The sequence below is a fragment of the Choloepus didactylus genome, chromosome 2 (genome assembly GCF_015220235.1).
Source record: "Choloepus didactylus isolate mChoDid1 chromosome 2, mChoDid1.pri, whole genome shotgun sequence".
Lineage (NCBI taxonomy): Eukaryota > Metazoa > Chordata > Mammalia > Pilosa > Megalonychidae > Choloepus > Choloepus didactylus.
The window spans coordinates 220,807,819-220,821,363 of record NC_051308.1 but is presented as its reverse complement, the minus strand read 5'-3'; the positions used below and the strand labels follow the sequence as shown (position 1 = coordinate 220,821,363).

Genomic DNA, 13,545 nt, shown 5'->3' with positions numbered 1-13,545 from the left:
CAAAATACAACTCCCATGGTGGATTCTATTACTTTTAGGGTTTATTTGTATATTGTAATTTTTAATCCATTTGGCATTTAGTAAGGTGTGAAGATCATAACATTATTATGATATAGCATAATAATGATATGGATTGTCATATAGTCTGATAAACTCATTGTTTCCACAGAGGGGAAACATCTGCCTCCAAAACCTACCCCTCCTCCTGAGTTTCCTAACTCAGGGAGTGGCACCTCCATTTGCCTGAGACCCTCCTTCAACCACCACATCCAGTCTATCCTGTGGATTCTTTCTTCTACACTTGATCTTAGCCAAAAGGCCAAAGAGCAATGATGCTTCTAAATATTCAGGAATCCATTAACTTCTCTCCATTTCTGCTTACTGACCTAGTTCAGTCCTCATTATATTGTTCACACATCAGGCCTCAGGCCTTCTTTGCCCATCTTATCTCATATATCCCTATCGTTATGATATCACCCTGCGTTTTCTTTCACAGCACTTACCACATTCTGTTCATTTATTCATTCCTTCACTGTCTTTTTCCTCCACTAGAATGTATGCTCCCTGGTATCAGGGACCACATTATTTGTCTCCTGTTGTATTCCTAGTACCTATGACAGTGCCTTTTATATAATGGGTGCTCAAAATAGTTATTGAATGAATAAATGAATGTTCTCTTCCTTGGACTACTTCAATGGCCTCCCATGAGACACAGACTCAGGGAAATTTGAATATTCTTCCAACTGACATGTCAAGAAAAAAATAAGGGAGTCCTGAGGAGAGAGGGAGCTCCAATGCCAATCTTGAGGCCAAAAGAATCAGGACTGACTGGTGTGGTGAACAGACAGGGTCAGGGGATCTGGCTGCTGGTGCCAGCTCTGCTGGCTTGCTAGCTGTGTGATCTTGAGCAACTTACTTCACCTCTCTGTCTGTGAAGTGGTGATATTAAAATCTAAATGACACAGGGAAGTTGTAAAAATCAAATGAAGATGGACACGGAAGTGTTGTATACTGCAAAGGACTGTGGGTGTGAGGAAGGCTTTCTTCTCTTTAAGAAAGTGCCGTCATCTCACTTGCTTTTAGGCCAGCGTTCCCGTCCTCGCAGGTACTTTTCTGCTTTCAGGTGCAAACAAATGCTGTGCCAGTTCAGACTTTTTTTTTCTCCACCATTTCTAGCTGCTTCTGGCCTGAGCCTACTGCCCCACACAAGGCATGGCATCTGCCAATAAGTGTGGGGCTGGTGGGTGCTGCAGAGGGCTTCCTGGCACAAGGACAGTGATGCCTGGCATACACAGGTTAATGTGAGAGCCTTATTTTTCTGGGTTTCAGTCTTTCCCTAAGGAAAACAGGCTCTATTAGCTCATCTCCCAAGACATTCTTCAATATTATGGCAGTTACTGTAGGTAGTTGCAAGGTGGAAGGTCCTGGAAAAAAAACAGGGAAGTTGTAAAGCCCCAGGGTTGCAGGTGTACCCAAAACTTTGGTTTAGGAGGTAATACTTGTTTGTCTTCTTTTAGTCTCCTGGAGCCATGGGTTTCTCCTATTGCCACTTAAAAGGATATTGTTTGTTTTGTGGGCAAGAAGAGCTGTCTCAACTCCACAGAGATTATTCAGCCTGAAAATTAAAAATAATCTCCTGCACTTGTAAAATATAGAAGACATAATCCATTTTAAGTCAGATTCTGTTTTGTATCAGTCTCCTTTCCTCTGCTGGCCTCTTTATTATTACTATTTTTATTGTGGTAAAATATGCGTAACATAACATTTACCATTTTTGAGTTTACAGTTCAGTGGCCTTAAGCACATTCACAATATTGTGCAATCATCACCACTATCTATTTCCAGAACATTTTCATCATCCCAAACAGAAACTTTATACCCATTAAGCAATAATCCTTTTTCCCTTTCTCCCCAGCCCCTGGTAACCACTATTCTATTTTCTGTCTCCATGAATTTGTTTATTCTATATACTTAAATTAGCAGAAACACAAAATATTTGTCCTTTTGGGTCTGGCTTCTTTCACTCGGCATAATGTTTCCAAGGTTTAGCATGTATCAGAACTTCATTCCTTTTTACAGCTGAATAATACTCCACTGTATGGATATACTGTTTTGTTTATCTATTCATCCCCTGATGAACAATTGGGTTGTTTCCCCTTTTGGTTACTATGAATAATGCTGCTATTAATATCTATGTACAAGGATCTGTTTGAGTCCCTGGTTTCAGTTGTTTTGGGTATACCTAGGAGTGGTGGATTTTGCCCAGTCATATGGTAATTCTATTTAATTTTCTGAGGAACAGCCAAACTGTTTTTCACAGTGACTGCACTAATTTTACATTCTCACCAGAAATGCATGAGGGTTCCAATTTCTCCACATCCATATCATCCTAGTAGGTGTGAAGTGGTATCTCAACGTGTTTTTGACTTGCTTACTCTAATGGTTAATTATGTTGAGCATCTTTTCATGTACTTATGGGCCATCTGTATATCTTCTTTGACGAAATACCTATTGAAGTCCTTTGCCCATTTTTCAAACTTTTTTATTAATAATTTCAAATTTATAGGACAGTTGCAAAAATAATACAAACCACAGAGAACTCCAGCATACCTCCAACCTCCCAGATACCTGGATTCACCAAATTTTTTTAATTAAATTCAGTTTTATTGAGATATATTCACATACCATACAACCATCTGTCGTGTACAATCAACTGTTCACAGTGACATCATATAGTTATGTATTCATCTCCCCAATCTATTTTTGAACATTTTCCTTACACCAGAAAGAATCAGAATAAGAATAAAAAATACCCCATACCACCCTATTTTTCATTTAGTTTTTGTCCCCATTTTTCTACTCATTCATCCATACACTGGATAAAGGAAGTGTGATCAACAAGGTTTTCACAATCACACTGTCACCCTTGTAAGCTACATTGTTATACAATCGTCTTCAAGAGACAAGGCTACTGGGTTGCAGTTTGATAGTTTCAGGTATTTATTGCTAGCTATTCCTATACATTAAAACCTAAAAAATGTTATCTATATAGTGTGTAAGAATGTCCACCAGAGTGATCTCTCGACTCTATTTGAAATCTCTCAGCCACTGAAGCTTTATTTCGTTTCATTTCACATCCCCCTTTTGGTCAAGAAGATGTTCTCAATCCCACGCTGCCGGGTCCACATTCATCCCCAGGAGTCATATCCTGTGTTGCCAGGGAGATTTACATCCCTGGGAGTCAGATCCCACTTAGTGGGGAGGGCAGCGAGATCACCTGCCAAGTGGATTCACCAATTTTAACATTTTGCCACCTTTGCCATATCATTTCCTTCCTCTCTCCCTCCTTCCTTCCTTCCCTCCCCTCCCTCCCTCTTTCCTTTTCTTGCCTCTGCAGCAACCCTCTGCAAAGGGCTGGTCTAGTGGTGACGAAGTCCTCAGTTTTGTTTACCTGAGAATGTCTTAATCTCTCCCTCATTTTTGAAAGACAGAATTCTTGGTTGACACTTTTTTGCCTTCATCACTCTAAATATGACTTCTCACCACCTTCCTGCCTCCATGGTTTCTGATGAGAAACTGGCACTTAATCTTATTGAGGCTCCTTTATATGTGACATGTTGTTTCTCTCTTGTGGCTTTCATAATTCTCTCTTTATCTTTGGCAATTGACAGTTGGATTATAACATGGTGCAGTGTTTGGATCTGTCCTATTTGGAGTTTGTTGAGCATCCCGGATGTGTATATTCAGGTCTTTTGTTAAATTTGGTAAGTTCTCAGCCATTATTTGTTTGAATATTCTCTTTGCCTGTCTTTCTTCTCCTGGGACTCCCACAATGCACATATTGGTTCCTTAGGCTCTGCTCACTTTTCTTCATTCTTTCCTCTTTCTGCTCCTCTCATATTTGATGATTTCAATTGTCTCATCTTCAAGTTCACTGATTCTTTCTTCTACCAGCTCCAATCTGCTCTTGAACCCCTACAGGGAGTTTTTCATTTTGGTTACTATGGGCTTCATTCTGTTTGGTTCCTTTTCATAATTTCCATCTCTATATTGATATTCTCTTTGTGGTCATCTACTGTTTTCCTGATCTGATTTCCTTTAGTTCTTCATCCATGTTTTCCTTTAGCTCTTTAAACATATTTAGGACTGTCGACAAATGAAATAACCAAGGGATCTGCTGCAAAGGCAACGAAAGGGTTTTACTGAGCAAAAGCAACATGCAGGTGGAGCAGTCTCAGAATGGAGGGCTGCTCAGGGAGTTGCAGTTTTGGAGACAGCTTATATGGCAGCTCAGAGGAGAGGATGGGTGAGGGGTAGGTATGAGTCATTTGGGGTGGAATGTCTTTGGGCAAATGGCCAGTTATCAGCAAGCCCCAGGAGCAGGACATTTGGGCAAATGGTTGGTTAATCAGCAAGCCCCCAGAGCAGGATGTTTGCACAAAATCTGGGCCATCTGCTGAATGTCAGTGGATTCTCTGTCGCCAGCCTTGACTTGTTTTTCTCACAAGGGCAGAGGTCTCTGTTGCCACCTCAAAGTATCATTGGTAAGTCAATTCATCTAGTTTCTCTTCTCTTCTTTATAGTTCCCTGGATAAAGCAGAAGCTCAAGCAAATCAAAATGGTTAGTATAGTCATTAACCATTCCATTTTCACAGGACTAGATATTTTTTCTGTTTCTAATGTTTCATTTAGTCTTTTTTTAAAACTCCATTTTATTGAGATATATTCACATATCATACAGTCATCCATGGTGTACAATCAGCTGTTCACAATACCATCATATAGTTGTACATTCATCACCCAAATCTATTTTTTGAACATTTTCCTTATACCAGAAAAAGCAAGAATAAGAATAAAAAAATAAAAGTAAAAAGGAACACTCAAACCATCCCCCCTCCCACCCTATTTTTCACCCAGTTTTTGTCCCCATTTTTCTACTCATCCATCCATACAGTGGTTAAAGGGAGTGTGATCCACAAGGCTTTCACAATCACACTGAAACCCCTTGTAAGCTACATTGCCATACAATCGTCTTAAAGAGTCAAAGCTACTGGGTTGCAGTTTGATAGTTTCAGGTATTTACTTCTAGCTATTCCAATACCTTAAAACCTAAAAAGGGTTATCTATATAGCGCATAAAAATGCCCATCAGAGTGACCTCTTGACTCCATTTGGAATCTCTCAGCCACTGAAACTTTGTTTCATTTCACATCCCCCTTTTGGTCAAAAAGATGTTCTAAATCCCATGATGCCAGGTCCAGATTCATCCCTGGGAGTCATATCCTGCGTTGCCAGGAGATTTACACCCCTGGATGTCAGATCCCACATAGCGGGGAGGGCAGTGAGTTCACCTGCCGAGTTGGCTTAGCTAGAGAGAGAGGGCCACATTTGAGCAAGAAGGCACTCAGGGGGAGATTCCCAGGCACAAATACAAACAGGCCTAGCCTCTCCTTTGCAGCAATGAACTTCATAAGGGCAACTCCTGAGATAGAGGGCTTGGCACACCAAACCGCAGTCCTCAATGTTGTGAGAACATCAGCAACAATCCAGGTGAGGAAGCCCAACACCTCCACATCTTCCCCCAGCTCCTCAGGGGGGCCCTGCATATGTATTTTTATTCTCTGCCGAAATTACTTTGGGATGTGCACAGGGCAATTTTTTTAAAGGGCTTTGTCTGGAATGTTCCATATGTGAGCCTTTTCATTTATGGTTTCTAATGCTTTTTTTAAACTCTTCTTCTTTGCCTGGTCATCACCTCCTGTTTCTTTGCATGTTTTGCAATATTTTGTTGAAACCTGGACATTTTTTATATTTTAGCATGTCACTGTTGGAAGTTAGACCCTGAGGTGTTCTGTTACTTATGCTCATATCAAGCTAGTATTAAGACAGAGCTTTCCTTGACTAATCAACAAAAAAAGAAAAAACCTTTCCCAGTCTTTGCAGATTGACCTGTTCAGTGTTCTTCTTCAGGGCTTATCCATACACCGAGTTTGGAGAATAGCTCCAGGCCAAATCATAGGGGCTTCTTCTTGAGTCTTTCTGTGCATGCCTCTTCTCTTAGGCATGTGACCCTAGAAATTTCCCCATTTACATGTACAGGAATGTCCCCTTTTCCCTAGGAAAGTTTCCTCATGGTCTGTGGTCTCTGGCACGGCACTGGATGTCCTACATCCAGCAATCTTTTGCCCCAGGAAGCATGAGTTGACCACTCTCCCACAGCATTTTGTAGGAGAGCTCAGTGAGCCGCTTTCTACATGTAGGGCAAGTTCTGGGACGGTGAGTCCCTCAGGCCATCACCAAACAGATTGGGTCAGAGATACATGCTTCCGGTATGTGCATGAGGTTTACTCTGCTCCCTCTGGAACTAGAACTAGGGATCTGCACTGGGAACTTTGGCTGGCTCATACTGAGCTGGTGAGGGGATGGGGGTGGCACCAGCCAGGGCACCAAAGGATCCTACTACCTTTATATGACCTTTTCCTTGATTCAGCATATGCCCTGTTACTGCAATCCTTTAACTGTTTTCTGGAGATTTTATAAAGATGTTTCTGCCAGTTCTTGCTGGTTGATCAAAGCTTCTGTAGGGGGATGGAACCCTAAAGCATCTCACTCTACCATCTTGATCCTCCTTTGCACATTATTTATTTGGGTTGTCTTTTTTTGTTGTTGAGTTGTAGGAGTTCTTTATATATTTTTGATATTAAACTCTTATCAGGTACATGATTTCCAGATATTTTCTCTCATTCTGCAGGTTGTCTTTTCACTTTCCTGATAATATCCTTTGATGCACAAAAGTTATTAATTTTAATAAAGTCCAATTTACTTTTGATGCTTGTGCTTTTGGTGTCATTATCTAAGAATCCATTGCTAAATACAAGGTCTTGAAAACTTACACCTATGTTCTTCTGAGAGTTTTATGTTTTTAATTCTTATATTCAGGTTGTCGATCCACTGAGTTAATTTTTGTACATGGTGAGAGGTTGGGATCCAACTTCATTCTTCTGCATGTAGATTTCCAGTTTTCTCAACATCATTTGTTGAAGACTATTCTTTCTCCATTGAATGGACTTGGTATCCTTGTTGAAGATCAGTTGGCCACAGATGTGTGAGTTTGCTGGCCTCTTAAATGTTGGCAATCCCTATGTTGATCTTCAACATTTGGGGTGTTTTACTTATCTGAAATTCAGAAGCCCAGGAATTTCTGATCTTATCTTTTCTTTTAGTGCCTCCCTCCTCCAAATTTTCCTCCAACCTGCTGCCAGAGGGATTTTTATAAAATCTGATCTTGTGGCTCAGCAATCTTTTTTTCCCTACTGCCAACAGGGAGTTGGCACATTTCTTGGTTGTGAATCATAATCTGTCTTGATTTGCTTTTTCAGCTTCAGATCTCATCCTAATACAAATTAAATTACCGAGTTTGTATCAGTTGGGCTTAAGTTCATCGGGTGAATCAAACCCCAAAGAATAGGGGCTTAAACAAGACAGAAGCTTACTTCTCATGTACAAGAATTCCTGAGGTGGGCAGTTTGGAGCCTCTGGTGTGTCAGGGACACAGGCTCCTTTGATCTCATTGCTCTCCCATCCTTAACCTGGTCAAAGATGGCTGTACAAACTCTAGGAGTTGTCTCTGTTTCTCACCCAGAAGGAAGGCAAAGGGGAAAAAAAAGGCACAGGATGCATGTCAGCCATATTTTAAAGAGGTTCCTAAGAAGCCCTCACCTCTGCTTACACTGCAAAGGTTAGAATGTGTTAGCTCCAAGGGAGGCAGAAAGATGTACTGTTTACTCCAGGCTACCATGTGTCCACCTACAATTTGTGGGTTTCAATTTGAAGGAAGAAAAGAATGAATATTTAGGGGAAATTAGAAGGTTCAGACATAAACGTCATACCTCTATGACTTTGTTTAATCTGGTGCCTTGGTCATAATGCTTGTCTTCTTTTCCTGCCTGAGAAAATTAGAATGATCCTTTAAAGACCAGCCCAGATGTCACTGCTAGACTCCTGAAGTTACAGTGAATAACTCCACTGTTCTGAGAACATTCCTTACTCCTGTCCACAAGGCCTCTAACCATGATGCTGGGAACTGTGCTCCTTTGTGTCTGCCTCGTCTCAGAGATGGTCCCTGGGGCTTGCTCCCTCACCATGGCCACAGGCTCATCACTCCCCCTAACTCCAGCCTTGGATTCCCCCTGAAGAGCCTAATCTTAACTTTCACCCCTGCAGCTTTTGGGCAGTCTCTATCTCCCTCTCAGGCTCTTTTCAAGTTGACCAGCAGTTCAAATCTGTCCCACTAACCTAGAGGATATGGAAGTGGGGAGGGGAGAGCAGATGGAAGGGAAAACTGGCTGAGTTGGGGCTGATCCTGAGGCCAGGGTGTGAGGTGGCAAATTTTACCCAGAGAGCATCTTCAGGACTTTTCCAGACTGAAGCTGAGTCCCTTGCTCCAGAGGACACACAAGTTCCTCCCAAAGGCAAGATGATTATACCCGGAGACTGCATACACACTTGCATGCAACTGACCATATGTGTACTCTGGGCTTCACTTGCTGTTTAAAATTCCTCAGTGGCTCCCAGTGCATCAGGGTATGTCCTGACCTCATAGGTCTTTGTGATCTAACCCTTGCTCACTGCTCCCATCTGTTCTCACTCCCCATACTAGCTCAGGCAGTGCTACACTGGACTGTGAAGCTAACATGGAAAAGTCACTATAGTGGCAAACTCCTCTCTTTGCCTGAATAAAACCTACTCATTTTTCAGAACCCACTTCAAGCTTCACCTGAAGGATGCCTTCCCTGACACCAGGACTAGGACTTTAGTTACGTTCTCATAGCACCTCGCATGTCCTCTTTATAGCACTAAGCATTATGGTAATTAATGTAGGATTGTTTGCTTAATGGAGGGTTTCTCAATAGCGACACTCTGACATTTGGGGCTGGATAATTCTTTGTTGTGGGGGCAGTTCTTGGGCACTGTAGGATGTTTAACAGCATCCCTGACCTCTACCTGCTAGATGCCTTAGCACCCCCTCAGTTATGACAACAAAAATGTCTCCAGACATTGTCAACTGTCCCCTGGGGGTAAAATTGCTTCTGGCTGGGAACTACTGATGTGTTGTCTATTTCTCCAGTGAGGATGTAAGCTTCCTGAGGGTGGTCCAGCCCTTGGGACCCCATTTCCTTGACTCTCCAAGATCAGCTTGGTAATTACACTTTCCTTGCAGATTCTTCCCCTGTCCCTGATTGAGCTGCACATGCATATCATCTGAGAAGTAAGGCAAACCTTCTGTTTTACAAGATTCTACTTGTGGGCTTGGACAGCTGGAGGGCAGAGGTTGTGTCTAACTGGCTTTTGTACCTACCCGTGCCTGCCCAGGCTTTGTTTTCAGGGTGGTCAGGAAATAAGTACTGGGGTTATAAATGAAGGAAAAGCAAGGGGGGAGCTTCTTAGTGCTTTGAGGGGGCAGGTGCATATTCATCCTTCTTGGAAGGGATAAATTCTATTTATTATTTTTAGGAAGTTCACTTTATTAGATACTTTAAGGCTGGCCCTGGGGAAGGCCCTGGCTGGCTTCACAATCCTCCTAGTAGGAAGCAACAGTGAGGACAGAAGTGGCCTGGGGAAGGTTGGAGGCCCCTACTTAGGGGCCTGAAACAAATCCTGCTGGTCCATCTCCCTTCCCATTCACTTTGGTCCTCTGGGATTATCACATGGTAAGAATCTGTTTTGAAGACATGAAGGGCTTCACTGAGGCTTCCAAGGCATGCTGGTAGTCCTGCAGTGAGACCTCGGAGCAGGCGGGGGCTGTGAGCTGGCCTCGGCGGATGAGATCGCAGAGCGTGAGGATCAGCTCCTTGAACTGGTCTGTGGAGGGTTGGAGGAAGCCAGACAGGGAGCATCAGCTGGGGTTCGGTGAGATGGCACATGGGCTTCCCTTGGGGGCAGAAGCTGGTGCTGAGGTTTCAGCAGTGCCTCGAGAGCCCTGGCTTTGCCAGGGATAACATGGATCTGGAGGCAGCCTGGTGCCCACCTGTGGTAGACTGAATCTTGTCCACCATAAAGACATGTTCAAGCCCTAACCCCCAGTCCTGTGGGTGTGAATTCATTTGTAAATGGGATCTTCAAAGATCTTATTAAGAGGAAGCCAAACTGAAACAGGGTGGGCCTTAATCTGGTAAGACTGGAGTCCTTATAAGCAAAGGAAATTTGGATATGGAAGTATAAGCCACAAGAGACAAAAGGAGACAGATTGTGTGACAGAGGCAGAGAATAAAAGCCAGCAAGCCACCACCACAAGGCTAGAGACTTCAGAAAAGGCATGGCCTACCCTGATTTTGGATTCTAGCTTCCAAACTGTGAGCCAATAAATTCCTATTGTTTAAGCTAAGTAGTCTGTGATATTTTATTACAGCAGCCCTGGCAAACGAAGACACCGGCTGTGTTTAGGAGAGTGAGGGCCATGCGGGGTAGAGTCGCATGGGGAGTAGCCCCAGGAGTTGTGAAGTAGGTAGAGACTGCCCTTCAGAGAGCAGTGGCTGAGATGGCGCAGACACCGTACCTGACTGAGGTGGAACCAGGAGTCCTGAATGGCGGGAGGTAGGATTCCTGTGAGGCAGGAAGCCAGAAGAGGCACACAGGGAGGGAGGTGGTGTGCCTGGCACACCAACTGGCAGGGAACAAGTAAGATTTGCTCAGGGAAAGGAGGGGACTCCCTTAGAGCCCCTTAGAGCAGCCACATCCCCTCCCTTGGCCTATCTCCCACTAAGGACCCAATACAGTACAGGAAGATGAGACTCGAGGCCTCAGCTGGAAGTGTTTTTTGTAACACAAATTCACTCAACATTCAGATATAATCATATCAGTCTCCCACTTAAAGTGCTTGAGTGGCTCCCCAACTGCTTTTTTTTTTAAATTTTTTAACTTTATTGAAAAATTAAAAAAACAAACAATAAATACCCCACATTTCAAATAAAAGAAAGCAAAAGATTAAAAAAAACCAATAACCTAAAATAAATACTTTGCTTCCAACACATTCCTACCATACCCCAAGAAAATTAATAGACCATATCCAAACAAAGGAGTAAGAAAAACAAATGTAAAATAACTACATTGCTTCCAACACGCTCCTACCATACCTCAAGAAAATTAACAAACCATAATCAAACAAGGCATAAGAGAAACCAAATGACCTAAAATAACTATATTGAAGCTAAAATTTTTTTACTGCTAAAGTTTTTTTTACTTTATCAAAAAATTAAAAAAAAACAAAGGAATAAGAAAAACAAATAACCTAAAATAACTGTATTGCTTCCAACATATCCCTACCATAACCCCCAAAATTAACAAATCTTAACAAAACAAAGGAATATGAAAAACAAATAACCTAAAGATAGTCTGAACTCCTCCAAAAGGTTTATAAGGCCTTTCGTGATCTCGTCATGGCCTGCCTACCAGTCCAGCTTCCCTTACCCTTTTCAGACCTAATGCACCCGTTGTTCAGAACTTCAGTGCCCCAGGGAGTCAGGCTCACTGTTTATGGGCTTTGTGCTTGCATTTTTTTCTGCCTGAAACACCCTGTCCATACCACCATTTTCCTTCCCTTCCACTTGGATAACTTCATGTCATTTTTCAGTCTCAGCTTGAGGGTCCCATTCTGGGGAGCCAGTCTTCCAGGAGAGGAAGAATAGTGTAGTGGGTCAGATCCTGGAGCCAGGGAAACAGGCTATTCTCATCCTGGCTGTACTAGGATGTGAATAGCCCCTAGGTAGGGGTGACTTTGGGCAAGCTACTTAGCTACTCTGAACCTCAGTTTCCTCTTCTGTCAAATATGGTTAAAAATAGTTTAAACTATTATGACATTTAAACTGTGGCAGAGGTTAAGTACTTGCCCAAGGTCTCATACTAGGCAGAGCCTATAAACAGGAATGGTGGAGGCAGGATTTGCATCTGGCAGGCTGGCTCCAGAGTGTGTTCTCCTTACTTGGCCGTCTTAAATGGCAGTCTTCCGTGTGGTCAGCTCCTCAGGACAGGAGCAGTCTATGACTTGTTCAATACTGTGCTCCAAGGACTAGTTCAATGTAGTCCAATAACTATTTGCAGAATGCAGCTGTGGCTGGAGGCTATTTTCCTTTATCCTGCTGTGGAGTTGGGGACCCAATCACCTCTCCAGAGCTCAGAATGGCTTTTGTAACCATTCTTAGGCACTGCCCTCTCCTATGTCCCTTAGCCCTGGGCCCATCATCCACTGACCTGGACTGTGGTCCTTCTTCCACTGGGACAACCAAAAGCCCCGAAGTTTGATATCCTTAAAGATGAGCTGGCTCTGTGGACACAGGAGGGACATGTTAGAACTTGGAAGACAATCACTTCAGGCACCGCTTAAGGGTACAGATTCCACATTCCCCTCACCCCCCCGCCCAGGGACGGGGATAGTGCTTGAATTTACACAGCTGTGGTATCAGAGGAAGAGGTCTGGCTGAGGCATGTCAGCTTACCACAGAGGCTATGATGGGCTGTTTGGCCATTCCCCCATAGGTCACCATGGTTCCTCTAGGCCTGCAGAGTCCAGAAAAAAACAGAGTGAGCACAGGCACAGAAAGAGCTGTTCCTGAACCTGCCACCATGCTTGTTCTCCAACCCTGGTTCCTACCTAACTCTTGCTCTGAGAATCTCTGGGAAGTTTCCTAAGCCTGACCCCAGACCTAATGAATCAGGAGGCAAGAGTCTACATGAAAGACAATAGACGGCAACAAACAAGTAAACACCCCCAGATGACTTGAATCTTTCACCAGACTGGGAACCCAGTGACCTAACCCACCCAGTGAGGCTTTAATTAAGTCCTGCAAAGAATAATGTTGTAACATCCCTGAAGATTGGGAAAGCGATTAAACTAGAGGAAGGGGTAGCAACAGACAAGATGGAATTTAACAAAGAATTATGAATACTGAATCTTTATATAATGTGCTTTTTCTTAGTTGCTAGGGTATTAGGATAGAAGGGAAGAATTGAAACAGTGGAACTGTAACCCATAACATCCTTTGAAATTTGTTCTATAGCTACTTGTTAAATTGTCATTTGAAAGCCATAACTTTTTGTATATGTTATATTTCACAATAAGGAAATAACTGAAACTATGGTACTATAACTCATAATAACTCTGGAAATTTCCTATATATCTACTTGCTAAATCATACTTTGAAAGACAACACCTTTTTGTATTTTTGTTATACTTCATAACAAGGAAATAACTGCAACTGTGGAATTGTAACCTATAATATTCTTTGAAATTTGCTAACTACTTGTTAAATTGCACTTGGAAAGTTATCACTTTTATGTATATATGTTCTATTCTACATTAAAAAAAATGAGGAAAAAAAAAGAATCATGCTGTACTAAGGAAAGCTCAAGACCAAGTTCAGTCCTGGCTCTCTTCCTCCTTACAGATCTGGGACCTTGGGCAATGCACTGAAAACAGTCAAGGTCTCCATCTCTTCAGTTTTAAATGGTTATTCTAAGGATCGGTGAGATGACAGGCAAGTCACTCTACAGA

At 42.6% G+C, this 13,545-nt stretch overlaps 1 protein-coding gene across 8 annotated transcripts in view; it reads right to left on the bottom strand.

Moving 5' to 3' along the window:
* Positions 1 to 4,009: 4,009 nt before the first annotated feature.
* The window catches only part of MECR (mitochondrial trans-2-enoyl-CoA reductase), a 39,331-nt gene continuing 29,795 nt past the window's right edge, over positions 4,010 to 13,545 (bottom strand). For 3 of the 8 annotated variants that reach the window (XM_037827943.1, XM_037827944.1, XM_037827949.1), the window contains 4 exons: positions 12,491 to 12,551; positions 12,246 to 12,318; positions 10,555 to 10,662; positions 9,499 to 9,860 (listed from right to left, as the gene is read on the bottom strand). In XM_037827943.1, the coding sequence (XP_037683871.1) occupies positions 9,703 to 9,860; positions 10,555 to 10,662; positions 12,246 to 12,318; positions 12,491 to 12,551 (400 nt within the window). In that variant the 3' untranslated portion in view covers positions 9,499 to 9,702. Of the gene's footprint in view, positions 4,588 to 9,498; positions 9,861 to 10,554; positions 10,663 to 12,245; positions 12,319 to 12,490; positions 12,552 to 13,545 lie in introns of those variants that run through there. The other 5 variants (XM_037827946.1, XM_037827947.1, XM_037827948.1 and 2 more) reach the window with 5 other exon arrangements.